Source organism: Oncorhynchus masou, chromosome 25, assembly GCF_036934945.1.
Source record: "Oncorhynchus masou masou isolate Uvic2021 chromosome 25, UVic_Omas_1.1, whole genome shotgun sequence".
NCBI classification, from domain to species: Eukaryota; Metazoa; Chordata; class Actinopteri; order Salmoniformes; family Salmonidae; genus Oncorhynchus; species Oncorhynchus masou.
Window position 1 is genome coordinate 17,482,004 of NC_088236.1, and position 16,579 is coordinate 17,498,582.

A 16,579-nucleotide genomic window follows, 5' to 3' on the forward strand; every position below is an offset into this window, starting at 1 on the left:
TAGCTTGCCCGCTCCATAGCAAACTGCTCTATACATTGGTGAAGTAATTTAATGTTGAGCTAAACATACAAAACAATGTAGAATTCAGAGGTTTAAAAAGGAACAGAAAGGATTGATATAAACCGCTACTATTTGGGGGTTCGAACTGGTTCAGAACTAATGGTTCTGTTCAGAACAAAACTATTGGAAATTATTTTTGGTTCCAACCCCTGGTTCCAACCCCTACACCATCCAAAGTGTAATTCATAACTTCACCATGCTCAAAGAGATATTCAATGTCTACCTTTTTAAATTTTTACCCATCTACCAATAGGTGCCCTTCTTTGTGAGGAAATGTAAAACCTCCCTTGTCTTTGTAGTTGAATCTGTGCTTGAAATGTACTGCTCGACTGAGGGACCTTAAAAATAATTGTATGTGTGGATACAGAGATGGGGTAGTCATTCAAATATCATGTTAAACACACAGAGTTAGTCCATCCAACTTATTATCAGACTTGTTAAGCCCATTTTTACTCCTGAAGTTATTTAGGTTTTCCATAACAAAGGGGTTGAATTGTATTGACTCAAGACATTTCAGCTTTTCAGTTTCTATTAATTTGCAAACATTTTTAAAAACATTTTCCACTTTGACACCATGGTGGATTTTGTGGAGATCATTGATACATAGTCTAAATGTAATACATTTTAAATGTAGGCTGTAACACAACAAAATGTGGGAAGAGTTAAGGGGTGTGAATACTTTCTCAAGGCACTGCATATGCTATTGTCCTCATTTATCAGTCAAAAGTACTGGAAATAAGTTCAATTATTTTAGAAATGATAGGCCTAGAAAATCAACTTGACTGGGTTGGTCCATCTATGGTGCTTCAGAGACACTAAGGGGTGCCATGCCACTCTGGGTTCTTGTTATAGAGCTTGCCAGCTTGTAGTCCTAAAATCCGAAAATGAGTTTGTTCAGCCAATAAGGTCTGAGGCTAACACAGGCTTAGGAGGTATTCTATGTTTTGTTCTATGAGATAATATCAATCAGTTAACGTGACCTTAATACATTGTGAAGCCTTTATGTGCTTTATAATATTCCATAAATGCTTCAAAACTCACAAAAAGTGTTAACTGGTGAAGATTATCTCATACAACAAAACTTATATGATATATATCCTAAACCTGTTTTTACCACAACTTATTTTTGGCATTAATTGAAAAACAAAAATTCCATTCATTTCCCCATAGGCTTGGTCCAATGAACCATGGCGGAGTTAGTGCCTACAAAAAAATAAGAAATTACCTCAAGCTAATTAGCAGCATGTTGGAACCCTTGTGGATGTAGCCTAACAGAGCAGAATGTTCGATAACTCTATGGAGCCCCAAAGATGTTCTCTCTCTCGCTCTCGCTCTCGCTCTCTCCTCTCCCCTTTCTCTCTCTCTCGCTCTCTCCTCTCCTCTCCTTTCTCTCTACACCTAGGCCTATACAAGTGACACCAACATGTTGGAGTTGCCATGGAAACATGCTCTGTCTGCTCTGTGATCATGAGTTGCAGATAGGGTAGTGGTTGGATGCAGCAGGGAAAAGGAGAGGGAGGGAAAAAGAGATTGTGCATGTGAAGAATAAGAAGAAGAAGCAGAAGAAGAAGCACAATAATTTAGGGATTCTCTCAAAGGCATAAAATAAGTAGATGGCATCCCAATCTTCCTCGACCCATCTACAAATGATTCTACCAAGAACCCTTTGATCATCTAAAGGTTCTTCCTAACCCTTACACTCTATGAACTGTTCCACCAGCCTTTAAAATGAAACTCTTAATTAATGACAATACATTACATGATGGCTTAGTTAAACCTTAACACCGTGGTGTTAAGAAAATCAGGCCTGCAAGTCACACAACCCATACACTACCCACCATTGCGACCTGTACGCTCTTGTTGCTTGGCCCTCGCTTCATACTCGTCGCCAAACCCACTGGCTCCAGGTTATCTACAAGTCTCTGCTAGGTAAAGCCCCGCCTTATCTCAGCTCACTGGTCACCATAGCAGCACCCACTCGTAGCACACGCTCCAGCAGGTATATCTCACTGGTCACCCCCAAAGTCAATTCCTCCTTTGGTCATCTTTCCTTCGAGTTCTTTGCTGCCCATAATTGGAACGAATTGCAAAAATCTCTGAAGCTGGAGACCCACATCTCCCTCACTAGCTTTAAGCACCAGCTGTCAGAGCAGCTTACTGATCACTGTACCTGTACATAGCCAATCTGTAAATAACACACCCAACTACCTCATCCACATATTGTTATTTATCCACTTGCTCTTTTGCACCCCAGTATCTCTACTTGCACATCAGCATCTGCACATCTATCACTGCGGTGTTGATGCTAAATTGTAATTATTTCGCCTCTAAGGCCTATTTATTGCCTTACCTCCCTACTCTTCTACATTTGCACACACTGTACATCGATTTTTCTATTGTGTTATAGACTGTGCGTTTGCTTATGTGTATATCTGTTGTTGTTTTTGTTGCATTGCTTTGCTTTATCTTGGCCAGGTCACAGTTGTGAAAGAGAACTTGTTTTCAACTGGCCTACCTGGTTAAATAAAGGTGAAATAAAAAAATAAATAAAAAATAAATAAACATCTGGAGGATCAGCATTTGTGGGTTCAATTACAGGCTCAAAATGGCCAGAAACAAAGACCTTTCTTCTGAAATTTATCAGTCTATTTTTGTTCTAAGAAATTAAAGCTATTCCATGTGAGAAATTGCCAAGAAACTGAAGATCCCGTACAACTCTGTGTACTACTCCATTAACAGAAAAGTGCAAACTGTCTCTAACCAGAATAGAAAGAGGAGTTGGAGGCCCCGGTGCACAACTGAGCAAGAGGACAAGTACATTAGAGTGTCTAGTTTGAGAAACAGACACCTCATAAGTCCTCAACTGGCAACTTCATTAAATAGTACCCGCAAAACACCAGTCTCAACGTCAACAGTGAAGAGGCTACTCCGGGGTGTAGATCTTCTTGGCAGAGTTGTAAAGAAAAAGTCATATCTCCGTCCAGTGTCTGTGTTCTTTTGCCCATCTTAATATTTTATTTTTTTTGGTCAGTCAGAGATATGGCTGAGATATGTATGGGGGAAAAAGTACATTATTTTTTCTAGGAATGTAGTGAAGTGAAAGTCAAATATAAACTTGTCAAGTAAAGTAAAGATAGCCAAAAACATGACTTAAGTAGTACTTTAATGTATTTTTACTTAAGTCCTTTACACCACTGTCCATGGTCAATTTGATTTGACATTCAATATCCCTATTGGGCTTGTTAGGGACTATCAGTAAAGTACACAATATACATGGGACAATAGTAAAACATTTCAATAGCTCCAAATATCAATTACTTAAAAACCTCAAACCAACATTTTAGAAATGAATTTACAAATATTGAAATCATTAAATGGGACAACTGAAAGATCTGCAACATGAAAATAGAAATAGAAATTATTGACGGTCCCTAACTAGCCCCAAAGATAGGCTATCCAATGTCAAACCAATTTTGCCACAGTGGCACACCAGCCGCTGAAGCTAATTGGCGAAAGAAGTTGGCTTGCTTGCTAGCTAGTCTAGGCGACTTCAAGACACAAGACCTGGTTAGACTGTTTCACGTTATCTAGAAGGGTGAATGACTGTAACTTTGTACTGTTTTGGTAGAGTGAATGTACACACACACACACACAATAGATGACCACAACTCTTGTTTGGCTTCAGTCATGGCCACTGCATTTCTTAATGACCAAGCTGAAAAACAAGGCAAAATCATCAAGTTCAGCCACCCTTTAAAATGTATGAACCCAGAACTTAATACATCAGTTTACCAATTACGGAAGGATTTAGTTTTGGGTTAACCAAGATTAGCAATGATTCAATTCAAACAAGAACGAACTAACATGTTTGTTATATCTCTCTTTTATTTTAGCAGATGCTCTTATCCAGAACAATTAGGGTTAAGTGCCTTGCTCAAGGGCACATTGACAGAGTTTTCACATAGTTGGCTCAGGGATTCAAACCAGCAACATTTCAGTTACTGGCCCAACAGTCTTGAGTGCTAAGCCACATGCCACCTCTTTCACATCCACTAAGTATAAGAAGTGTTCCACGCTCTCCATAGACACAACAAATCGTAACATAATTTTAAAAACATAAAAGGCGGTACCACAAAAATGTAGGTTGGGTTATGACGTCCTTAGTCTAAATGACAAATTGTATACTTGCTCTTTCAAACACAGAAACAAGGTCCCATTGACAGGCAGATAAAATCCATTGTCTGGCCAAGTACTGGGGCTGTTTTAGGAATATTGTTGTGTTGTGCTTTGTTTACCATACTGTATTACTATATTCAAACGTATTTTTCAAATGTTACCATGCTACTGTGGTATTCCTTTGAGGAAGGCTGTCACTGATAACAGGTCTATTACCAGTACATGCATGCCTTAGGGCTGACACACTGTCTTATGAAACCTAATCCAATGTCAAAGACAGGACTGAGAGAGACAGAGGTCGAATAAGAAGCATACCCACTGAGTAACGTGGTGTAAGTCTACCCCTACAGAAAAAAAACACATTACTTGACATGTGGAAATTCACTTGATTTCACATGAACACTTCACTTGTTTTCATGTTTAGTTTCATGTTATCACATGTTGCTTTACATGTTGTCACATGTTATCACATCAACTTCACATAAGATCACTTAATTTCACATGAAATGTCATGTGTTTTTGGAACACTTCATGTGGGTTTTCCTTAAGGGTAACAGCAGCTGGAATAGAAGTCTAATAGCCTATTCTTTGGATCTAAAACCGTGTGCTTTTCTATAAATGAAATGTCTATTGTCATCAGACTTCAGCGGTTTTCGTCACTGTCATGACTGCTGACTCCTGGCTAAAAGAAGAGAGCATGAACAGTGCACTGAACAGATCCTTCATGGTCTGTCAGCTGATAGAGGCCCTTCAATGTTTTACGTTTCAAAGTGTAAATGGGGTCACAATCAGAACAGAATCAGAATATAACCTCCTTACATATGTTGCTACAAATGATAATATACTGTGTGGCAGATGTCTCATATACAGTAGGTCATGACTCATACAGCGTTATTATGGCAAAATAATGTGACTTTCTTTCAAGCTTGAGTCCTCTTAAGAAATGGTACACATGTTTTTCAATGTACACATTACAATGTACACATCATGTACGAAAATAGTCATCAATGTGACACTTTACTGATCAAAAGCAATGCCCCAAGTCTAAATGCAATAAAGTACACACGCAAAAGGGTAAAAAAAATACATGTATTTCCTGTGCACCTTTTCCTTTGTCTCCGTTTGTGTGAATTATTTGTGATGCCAAGCTCAAGAAATGCGTTTTTAGCTAAATAGTGTTTTCTAGACACAACTGCAAACTTCAAGGAGTAGGGAATTCAAGGAATTGGTCTGATGGGGATTTCTGGTGTCATCAGCCTTCCCCCTTGCATGAGCAACAACACCTGTGCCATGTCATGAGGATACCTGGACCACCTATTGAAATGTGCCTTTTGTTAATCAGGGGATAAATCAGGTGATAAATGAGCTGAGAAGGAGTAGAGTAGTACTAAAGTAAGACTTTTTTTTAAATAGACTGTCTTCTGCCAAGTTTATGAATATATCTTATTTAATTTGTTTAAAGTAACACTGTCAATCTCATATTCTTGGACATGGTCACCCTAAAGATCTTAAACAGGGGTTAATGATATTCACCTGGCCTTATGATATCATACTTGACACCCCACCAAGTCATATATAGAGATAGAAAGAGACAGAAAGAGAAAGTACCAGAACATGGTGGAGGAAAGGAGATAGTGTGGTGCTGGGTCTGACTAGCTTCCAGCAGCTGTCCAACGTCACCACAACTGACTCCTGACAGACAGGCCCAACTGAGAGACCAAAATACTCCCCAGGACCCAGGAGAGACCAACTCAGGACAATGTGTGTGTGGGGGATGGGTTGGGGGGGGGATTCAACAGATCAAAGGAAAATAACAATAAAACCATTATAGTAATGGTAACTTTCTCAAAAATGGTAGATGAACTTTAAGGACACTAGAATGCGATTGTAGTGATATTGGTCTAGGGTTCCTTCAAGACTAATTTAGTGGCACCCTTCAAACCCACACCAACCCCCTTCTCTATCTGACTTGGTTCAGCTCAAGTGGTGGAAGTCTATTTTAGTAGATTGAGGTGTGGAATGTGCAGTTGTTGAAGAACGTGAAATATCTACTTTGTAGAGGACACCCATACAGTACTCACTACCAGTCTCTCTCTCTCTGTCTCCTTAACCTAACGGACTGTTTCTCTGTCTCTCGGACCGGACCACCACACCTGACATGGACAACATTGAGGTGTTTGACTCACCCGGAAAGGGGAGGGGCCTTAGAGCCACTAAGGAGCTGCTTTCCGGAGACGTTCTTTTCTCAGAACCCCCTTTTGCTGCAGTTGTCTTTGACAGGTAAGAAGATGCTGCAGTATGGATGGGGTTTGGCACATGAGACATGACTAACTCCTAATGCATGGGCGACCACACACGAGCCCAATATACCAATCCCGTGTTATATGTCTTTATGGCTGCGTTTACACAGGCAGCCCAATTCTGAAACTTTGCCACTCATTGGTATTTTGGCCAATCTGATCAAATCTTTTGCCAATTATTGGGCAAAAGATCAGAATTGGGCTGCAACCATTAACATGTGTTATTCACAGCCACATATAATTAGTTCAAAACATTTACATAGTGTAAAATGGTGATGAGGACAGGTCACACACAGGTCCCATGCATGCTGACACATAGGCTAAAGCCTGCCATCTTGTAGTTGAAGATACCGCATTTTACTATGTTACTGTACTGTATTGTTCTATACTGTACTATGCTGTAGTTCTCTCTGTCATCTGTACATGATTGAACATGACAGTGAGATGACAGCCGTATGAACTGGCCTGTTGTCACACCACATGTTCTCAGGGCAGTGGGACAGGCCTGGACAGGTTAGGTCTCAAGAAGCAAAATACATTATTATTGTGGTGGAGCATTCTTTGTTTATCTGGAGAGACACAACACACTTCACAAGATATTATAGGTACAAATCAGTTTGTGAACAACAAGATCAGAGTGCTATGACCTCAGCAGGGGACAGATACATGAGGTCAAAGGTCATCACATGAAGTCATGTGGGGATGTACTTTCCCATCCTTCTCCCCCTGCTGTGGATCATGGAACTAGCCTCAATCTCATGTAAGTAAGTAAGCATTGGACAAGTAAACTTTGCTGGAGCCAGAAGGCCCAAATCTCCTATTTCTGTAGTGTGCACAACAGAAGAGGCTAGTGGGAGGAGCAATAGGAGGACGGGCTCATTGTAATGCCTGAAATGGAATTAATGGAACGGAGTCAAACGTGGTTTCCAAATGTTTGATGTGCTTGATATCGTTCCATTTATTCCATTCCAACCATTAAAATGAGTGTTTCCTAATATAGCTCCTCTCAACAGCCTTCTCTGTTGTACAAGTACTGTACACCCCCTGTATAGGACCACAAGGCCACTGAGTTGGTTAAACCTCATGTGGCCTGCAGTAGGCCTATAGAAACTCTCTAACTCTATATATCCCTCTCTTCCATTCACATCCTTAATACTCCCCTCACTCTCTCGTCTGTCTCTCTCTCTCTTCTCTCTCTGTCTCTCTCTCTGTCTCTGTCTCTCTCTCTGTCTCTGTCTCTGTCTCTGTCTCTGTCTCTGTCTCTGTCTCTCTCTCCTCTCTCTTACTAGTCTTGCAGACAAGATCTGCCACAGCTGTTTCCGCAGGCAGGACAAGCTGCAGCGCTGTGGCCAGTGTAAGTTCGCCCAGTACTGTGACAAGACATGCCAGAGCGCTGGCTGGAAGGAACACAAGCTGGAGTGTGGAGCCATCAAGGCTTTTGGGGCCATCGGGGATAACTTTGGCAAGGCACCCAATGAGAACATCCGGTGAGGAGGGATTGTGTGTGTGGGTGTCACTTGTGGTTCGTGGGTGAGGTGAGGTGAGGGGGAATAGAGGAGGGTGAGCCAAAGACTTAGGGGGGTGCATGGGGAGCGAGAGATGGGGGATGCAGGGGGATAGAAAGTGTTCAATGTTGAATAGTTTACTGTCAATTGAGTCATTATCATGTTATGAATGAGCATTAAGGTTTGACGTAACAACTCATGTTCCGTGTCCCTGTCAGTTTGGCCGCCCGCATCATGTGGCGCCTCGATAAAGAGGGCGGTGTCATGTCAGACATGCAGATGACCTCATTGGACGATCTGGAGAACCACATCAGTGACATGCCAGAGGATGATCTGAAGGAGCTGAAGGTGGACATCCACAACTTCTTGGACTACTGGCCACGCAACAGCAAGCAACACCGCGTAGACGACATCTCGCACATCTTTGGAGTTGTAGGTTCTTCCTTCTTCTCTTTCTTCTCTCCATTTCTACCTGTTTCTCTTCCTGTTTCTTCTTATTCTATCGCTTTCCTTTTTACATCTGTCCATCTGTTCCTCTCCATCCCTCTGTAGATCAATTGTAATGGCTTCACAGTGAGTGACCAGAGAGGTCTAAATGCTGTGGGAGTGGGTCTGTTCCCTAATCTGTGTCTGGTCAACCATGACTGCTGGCCTAACTGCACTGTCATCCTCAACCATGGCAAGTATGTATTGTAATTCAATAACAATAGGGACACCATGAGCATTGAGGTTGACTGAGTTGTAAGCTGTGTGTGTGTGTGTGTGTGTGTGTGTGTGTGTGTGTGTGTGTGTGTGTGTGTGTGTGTGTGTGTGTGTGTGTGTGTGTGTGTTGTGTGTGTGTGTGTGTGTGTGTGTGTGTGTGTGTGTGTGTGTGTGTGTGTGTTTGGTGTAAACTGCTTCTTGCTTTGTCTTTCAGTCAGACGGCTGTGAATACTGTGTATCACTCTCAGATGAGGTGGGTCTTTCTGGTACTATAGTATAACCCCAACAACTTCCTAAATATCATCAATTAAAATCTCACCATCATAAATCCTCATCTCCAGCATCATCAATAAAAACCTCACACCCATCCCCCCTGTGATGCATCACTATCCGACATAAACTTGAAACAGGGTTCTTCATAGGAAGGGCTCAGTAAGACCTGACTTCCAGTTTAAAGATGAGTTGCTTCATTCACTATATCAAAAATGGTTGCTTGTGTAAAGGACATCACACTGCTCACTCATACTGAGGCTCGAACCCAGGACCTCTGCCTCATAAAAACACATGACCACCTTCCACAAGTGTCTTTCCAAGTCGTGATGCCAAATAGCTAGCAATTTGGCAGCACAAGTGGAGACACTTCAGGTGGAGGATTTTCACAGATCCCCAACTGCTACATTCACCCCCTAAGCTCACTCCGCAGCGACCCCAGCATTGATCTTAGAGCAATTGCAGATTGGGGTCAGGGCACTATTGTAAATGAGGAGTGAGTTTCACAAATCCTCATCTGCTACACTTGCTAACTTACTAATTCTGTTACAACTCCACCTACCTCTCCCAGAGCCATATCTTTAGATATATATGGCTCTGCCCTCCCCCTTTCCACCACTCCAGTCCTGCAAGTCACTAGCACCACCTGTTTGCAAGCCAAGCTCAGCAAACATAAGGAATGCCCACCTGTCATCATGTCTTCCTTCACCATTTGTGCTGTTGGCTCTTCTCTGAACATTGTGTTTGGGTTTCCCTCGGGCTGTCTATCTCTGTCTCCGTCACCCTCTGTCTGCCCCTGTCTCTCCGTCTCCCTTTATCTCTGTCTATCTCCTTATCTGTCTTGTACAGAGTGCCGTGTGAGTGATAGTGATAGTAGACAGTAGCAAATTCTATGCTGGTGTTTGGAAATATTGATGAAAAGATCTGTCTAAAAATTTAACCAAATGTTGCCTAAGATCCCTCAGGTGATCTGTGCATTGTCACATGTCAGTGATCTACAACTGTAGCTATGGGTTCATCTCAGAATTCCATTTTAGACTATTGAGATGCACCCTGCCCTTTGCCTCCGGAGCACCCCACATAACCCCCTCAATGCCCCTCTCCTCACCCCAGGATTGAGCTGCGTGCCCTGGGCAAGATCGAGCCGGGTGAGGAGGTGACAGTGTCCTACGTGGATTTCCTGAACGTGACTGAGGACAGACAGAGACAGCTGAAAATGCATTACTTCTTTGACTGCACCTGTGAACACTGTAAAGGTCACATCAAAGACGACCTCAAGATGGGAGGCAAGGAGGTGGACGGGGTCAAGGTAGGGGCATGTGAATGTGAAATCCACCCATGTATGTCATATAAATTTGACCGCCAAATATCCCACTGGGTTCAGATCATGACTTATTATGATAGGATCAAATGATGGGTCTTAGGACTGATTATTGTTTAAAGTGCAAAGAACTGAACCTTGTGTTGCTTTCGATTTATGAACATCATATCCTGTATTAGGCCTTGTGGGAATGTGTTGACTTGCTGTAGGCTAAATCACTGCTAGCTGTAACATAATATCAAACCACTTTAAAGTTGCTAATAGGCCATGAGTCCACTCACATTCTTTCCTACATCTAGATGAGTCACTGCTTCAGAGGTCAGACTCAGGACAAAAGCCAGCCAAGACAGCTGCCCTCGACAACTACGCTCATAAAAGCAATACCCTAACATTAGAGTACTGGGACTATAGAATTAAAATTCTTGTCAGTCAGTATGTACACAGATGGCATCATTATGAAAACAGAGAACATTATTGAGCATCTGCAACGGTGACATTGGTAACAAGGCACAATGCATTGTCACGTGATAATAACGTGTTGTCATCGGTGTCAATCAGTGTGTAATTTTGACAAGACCAGACTGACATGTGAGACATGTCTAGTGACACGTTATATACTACCCCCACATGTATTCCAGCATACATACACTACCAGTCAAAAGTTTTAGAACATCTACTCATTCATTCAAGGGTTTTTCTTTATTTTTACTGTTTTATACATTGTAGAGTAGTAGTGAAGACATCAAAACTATGAAATAACACATATGGAATTATGTAGTAACCAAAAAAGTGTTAAACAATTCAAAAAATATGTTATATTTGAGATTTCTGAAAGTAGCCACCCTTTGCCTTGATGACAGCTTTGCACACTCTTGGCATTATCTCAATCAGCTTCATGAGGAATGCTTTTCCATGTGCTGAGCACCTGTTGGCTGCTTTTCCTTCACTCTGTGGTCCATTTGTTATGGAATTATGTAGCAACCCAAAAAGTGTTAAACAAATCAAAATATATTTTATATTTGAGATTCTCGAAAGTAGCCACCCTTTGCCTAGATGACAGCTTTAAACACTTTGCACACTCTTGGCGTTATCTCAACCAGCTTCATGAGGAATGCTTTTCCATGTGCTGAGCACGTGTGGCTGCTTTTCCTTCACTCTGCAGTCCAACTCATCCAAAGCCTTCTCAATTGGGTTGAGGTCAGGTGATTGTGGAGGTCAGGTTATCTGATGCAGCAATCCATCTCTCTCCTTCTTGGTCAAATAGCCCTTACACAGCCTGGAGGTGTGTTGAGTCATTGTTCTGTTGAAAAACAAACAATAGTCCCACTAACCGCAAACCAGATGGGATGGCACATCACTGCAGAATGCTGTAGTAGCCATGCTGGTTAAGTGTGCCTTGAATTCTAAAAATATTTTTATTTTTATTTCACCTTTATTTAACCAGGTAGGCTAGTTGAGAACAAGTTCTCATTTGCAACTGCAACCTGGCCAAGATAAAGCAAAGCAATTCGACACATACAACAACACAGAGTTACACATGGAATAAACAAAATATTCCGTCAATAATACAGTAGAACAAAAGAAAACAAAAAGTCTATGTACAGTGAGTGTAAATTAGGTAAGATAAGGGAGTAAAGGCAATAAATATGCCATGGTGGCAAAGTAATTACAATATAGCAATTAAACACTGGAATGGTAGATGTGCAGAAGATGAATGTGCAAGTAGAGATACTGGGGTGCAAAGGAGCAAGATAAATAAATAAATACTGTATGGGGATGAGGTAGGTAGATAGATGGGCTGTTTACAGATGGGCTATGTACAGGTGCAGTGATCTGTGAGTTGCTCTGACAGCTGGTGCTTAAAGCTAGTGAGGGAGATATGAGTCTCCAGCTTCAGAGATTTCTGCAGTTTATTCCAGTCATCGCCAGTAGAGAACTGGAAGGAAAGACGACCAAAGGAGGAATTGGCTTTGGGGGTGACCAGTGAGCTGAGTGGGTAACACGCGCTCCATACCTGCTGGAGCGCGTGCTACGAGTGGGTGGCCAGTGAGCTGAGATAAGGCGGGGCTTTACCTAGCAGAGACTTGTAGATAACCTGTAGCCAGTGGGTTTGGCGATGAGTATGAAGTGAGGGCCAACCAACGAGAGCGTACAGGTTGCAATGGTGGGTAGTGTATGGGGCTTTGGTGACAAAACGGATGGCACTGTGGTAGACTGCATCCAATATTGTTGAGTAGAGTATTTCAACATTGCACCCCCACACATCACACCTCCTCCTCCATGCTTCACGGTGGGAACCACACATGCAGAGATCATTTGTTCACCTACTCTGCATTTCACAAAGACAAGGCGGTTGCAATCAAAAATCTAAAATTTGGACTCATGACACCAAAGGACAGATTTCCACAGGTCTAATGTCTATTGCTCGTGTCTCTTGGCCTTAGCACGTCTCTTCTTATTATTGGTGTCTTTTAGTAGGGGTTTCTTTGCAGCAATCAGACCATGAAGGCTTGATTCACGTAGTCTTCTCTGAACAGTTGATGTTGAGATGTGTCTGTTACTTGAACTATATTTGGGCTCCAATCTGAGGTGCAGTTAACTCTAATGAACTTATCCTCTGCAGCAGAGGTAACTCTGGGTCTTCCTTTCCTGTGGTGGTCCTCATGAGAGCCAGTTTCATCATAGCGCTTGATGGTTTTTGCTACCGCACTTGAAGAAACTTTCAAAGTTCTTGAAATTTGACGGATTGACTGACCTTCATGTCTTAAAGTAACGATCGACTATTGTTTCTCTTTGCTTATTTGAGCTGATCTTTCCATACTTGGTCTTTTACCAAATAAGGCTGTCTTCTGTATACCACCCCTGCCTTGTTACAACACAAATGAATGGCTCAAACTCTTAAGAATCGGTCCCTTTTTTTTGTCTAAATTGTTGCCTAAAATGACATACCCAAATCTAACTGCCTGTAGCTCAGGCCCTGAAGCAAGGATATGCATTTTATTGGTACCATTTGAAATGGAACATTTTGAAGTCTGTGGAAATGTGAAAGGAATGTAAGATAATATAACACAATAGATCTGGTAAAAGATAATACAAAGAAAAAAACGTTTTATTGCATTTTTTTCTACCATCATCTTTGAAATTCAAGAGAAAGGCCATAATGTATTATTCCAGCCCAGGTGCAATATAGATTTTAGACTGATCCAACAAACCATTTAATTTCTATTCAAAATGTTGTATCTAGACCGCCCAAATGTGCCTAACACTTTTCATGTTCAAAACTGTGCACTCTCCTAAAACAACAGCTTGGTATTATTTCACTGTAATAGCTACTGTAAATTTGACAGTGCAGTTAGATTAACAATAATTTAAGCTTTCTGCCAATATCAGATATGTTTATGTCCTGGGAAATGTTCTTACAACCTCATGCTAATCGCATTAGCCTACGTTAGCTCAACTGTTCCGCCAGGGGCCAACTGATCCTGGAGAAGTTTTAAGAAGGAAAGAAATTCCACAAATTAACTTTTAACAAGGCACACCTGTTAATTTAAATGCATTCTAGATGACTACCTCATGAGGCTGGTTGAGAGAATGCCAAGAGAGTGCAAAGCTGCTACTTTCAAGAATGTCAAATGTTAAATATGTTTTGATTTGTTTAACACTTTTTTGGTTACTACATTATTCCATATGTGTTATTTCATAGTTTTGATGTCTTCTCTATTATTCTACAATGTAGAAAACATGAAAAATAAAGAAAAACCCATGAATGAGCAGGTGTGTCCACCCTTTTGACTGGTACTGTATATCTTTACTCCGTAGTCATTGGACATTCTTAATTCCATTATTTTACTTTTTAAATTTGTGTGGAGTGTTGTGTATGGCTAGATATTACTGCACTGTTGGAGCTAGAAACACAAGAATTTCACTACATCCACAATATAATCTAGTAAATATGTGTATCAGGCCAATAAAATGTGATTTGAGCAAGGCACTTAGACAAGCTCCAGGAACACTGCACTGTGGCTGACTGTGCACATTCCAATGTATGTGTGTTTTATTTTTTCTTTATTTAACCAGGCAAGTCAGTTAATAACAACTTATTTTCAAAGAAGACCTAGGAACAGTGGGTTAACTGCCTGTTCAGGGACAGAACGACAGATTAGTACATTGTCAGCTCAGGGGTTGGAACTTGCAATCTTCTGGTAACTAGGCCAACACTCTAACCACTAGGCTAACCTGCCACCCCAGAGTGTGTGTTGTCTGGGGTAGGTGGGTGCAGAGCAGAAGAATAATATTTTTCTCTGAACCAGGGCTCCTCTCCTCTCCTGACCTCTACTGTCCTATTCTCTCATCTCCTGTCCTTTTCTCTCCTCTTCTCTCCTCTTCTGTCCTTTTCTTTCCTGACCTCACCTGTCCTCTCCTGTCTTCTCCTGTCCTCTCTTGTCCTGTAGGTACCTGAGGAGCAGGTGAAGGAGGTAACAGAGTACAGTCTGCAGATGCTGCAGAAGATGGATAAGGCTCGCTTGGAGGGGAACTACCATGAGGTACAACATCAACACACACACACACACACACACACACACACACACACTGGATTCCAAGCCTAAATCAAACCTCCCGCTCTCCTCCTCTCTCCTCCCAGGTTATTAAGATATGCAGGGAGTGTATGGAGAAACAGGAGCCAGTGTTGGCTGATACACACATCTACCAGCTAAGGATGTGGAGCACAGCCAGCGAGGTGTTAGCCTACCTGCAGTTTATTGACGAGGCTGCTGACTATGCACGCAAAATGGTGGACGGATACAAGTAAGTACAATTGTCCATAAGAAACCTCTTAACAGAGTTTAGAAAAAACGGTGTTATTAAATGTATCACTGTATCACATTTTGACAGCAAGCTATACCATCCATGCAACGCCCACCTGGGGATGGCAACCATGAGGGCAGGAGTGACCCACTGGCAGGCAGGGAAGATAGAGGTGGGACACGGCATGATCTGTAAAGCCTATGCCATCCTGCAGAGAACACACGGACCCACACATCCCATCACCAAAGACCTTGAGGTAAGACATGAGACATGCACACACACACATGCATTCTCACACATGAATGCACACACACAGGGAACGATCTCCAAGATGAAGTCACCTTGACGACCTGATCCCTCCCCCTCTCCCTAGGCTATGCGTATGCAGACAGAAATGGAGCTGAGGATGTTTAGAGAGAATGAGTATATTTACAAAAGTATGCGGGAGGCTGCCCTGAAGAACCAGCCAATGAACATGATGAACGAACCTATGGCGGAGAGTGTCAAGAATCTCTTCCGCCGGCAGAAGAAGTGATCTCACACACACACACACCACACACACAGACACACACAATAGCATAGCAGTGTACACAGTACACACCTTGATATCAGTTTACATACAGATTGTCAGAGGAATCAACCCCTCTCAGTTCCAACATCCTTGGCTCCTCACCAACCATACTGTAGCTGGGAGACCCCTCACCCTCATATCCCCTCTCTTTATCCCATTGTCAGCTACACTGGTGTGAAAGAACTAGTAAAAGCAAATTCCCAAAACACATCCACCATTGCTTTAACCCAACTTGCATTTTCAAAATCACTAGAAATTGAGGAAGCCACTTTTAAACTATTATGGGCCCTTTAATGGAAGGATTCGGGCCCATCTGGTAACCCTTATATTGTAACAGACTAGATGGACGGCCCTACCACAGCTTTAAAGCTAGAATCCTTAGTTGCTGTATCTATTTTAGGACTTATACATTAATTATATATACCTATTGATTCTTGAAGAATATAACTTATAAATATATAAGCTTGTTTTACTCCAATGTTTGTAAACAATGGAAATGTAAACAAACACTGTATAGCTTTAAAACATGGGTAAAACAATAATTATTATATCGTGAATGGTCAGTCCTTGCATCCATAGCTCTGTATATCAATTTAAGAGTGGTTACATTTCTCCAGGCCCATCTATCGGCCTCATACCAAAACAGAGGAGGGGTGACCGCTTTGTTATTGGTTCAATTAAGAATTCTAGCTTTATTTTCTACACTGCTGGGCTTTTTTAACTTTATATAAAAAAAAGTAACGTCACATTAAAATTGTTGAGAAAAATCTATTGCTGGCATGTGTGCTGATTTCCTATGTATTGAATCCCACTGATCCACTGATCCATATTCTTCCAAATTCCAAAATTGGTGTCTCATTATTGCTGA

General features: G+C 41.7%; 1 protein-coding gene across 2 annotated transcripts; it reads left to right on the top strand.

Moving 5' to 3' along the window:
- The first annotated feature begins 6,270 nt into the window (after window positions 1-6,270).
- smyd1b (SET and MYND domain containing 1b) lies at window positions 6,271-16,480 on the top strand. 2 transcript variants are annotated; one of them, XM_064936790.1, is made up of 10 exons: window positions 6,271-6,516; window positions 7,826-8,023; window positions 8,260-8,473; window positions 8,594-8,724; window positions 8,958-8,996; window positions 10,127-10,322; window positions 14,786-14,878; window positions 14,977-15,140; window positions 15,228-15,396; window positions 15,514-16,480. In XM_064936790.1, exons 1-10 carry the CDS (start codon window positions 6,395-6,397, stop codon window positions 15,673-15,675), a joined length of 1,488 nt encoding a protein of 495 aa, XP_064792862.1. In that variant the 5' UTR covers window positions 6,271-6,394; the 3' UTR covers window positions 15,676-16,480. The 2 variants fall into 2 exon arrangements, with proteins under 2 accessions (XP_064792862.1, XP_064792861.1); XM_064936789.1 differs by lacking the exon at window positions 8,958-8,996.
- The last annotated feature ends 99 nt before the right edge of the window (window positions 16,481-16,579 follow it).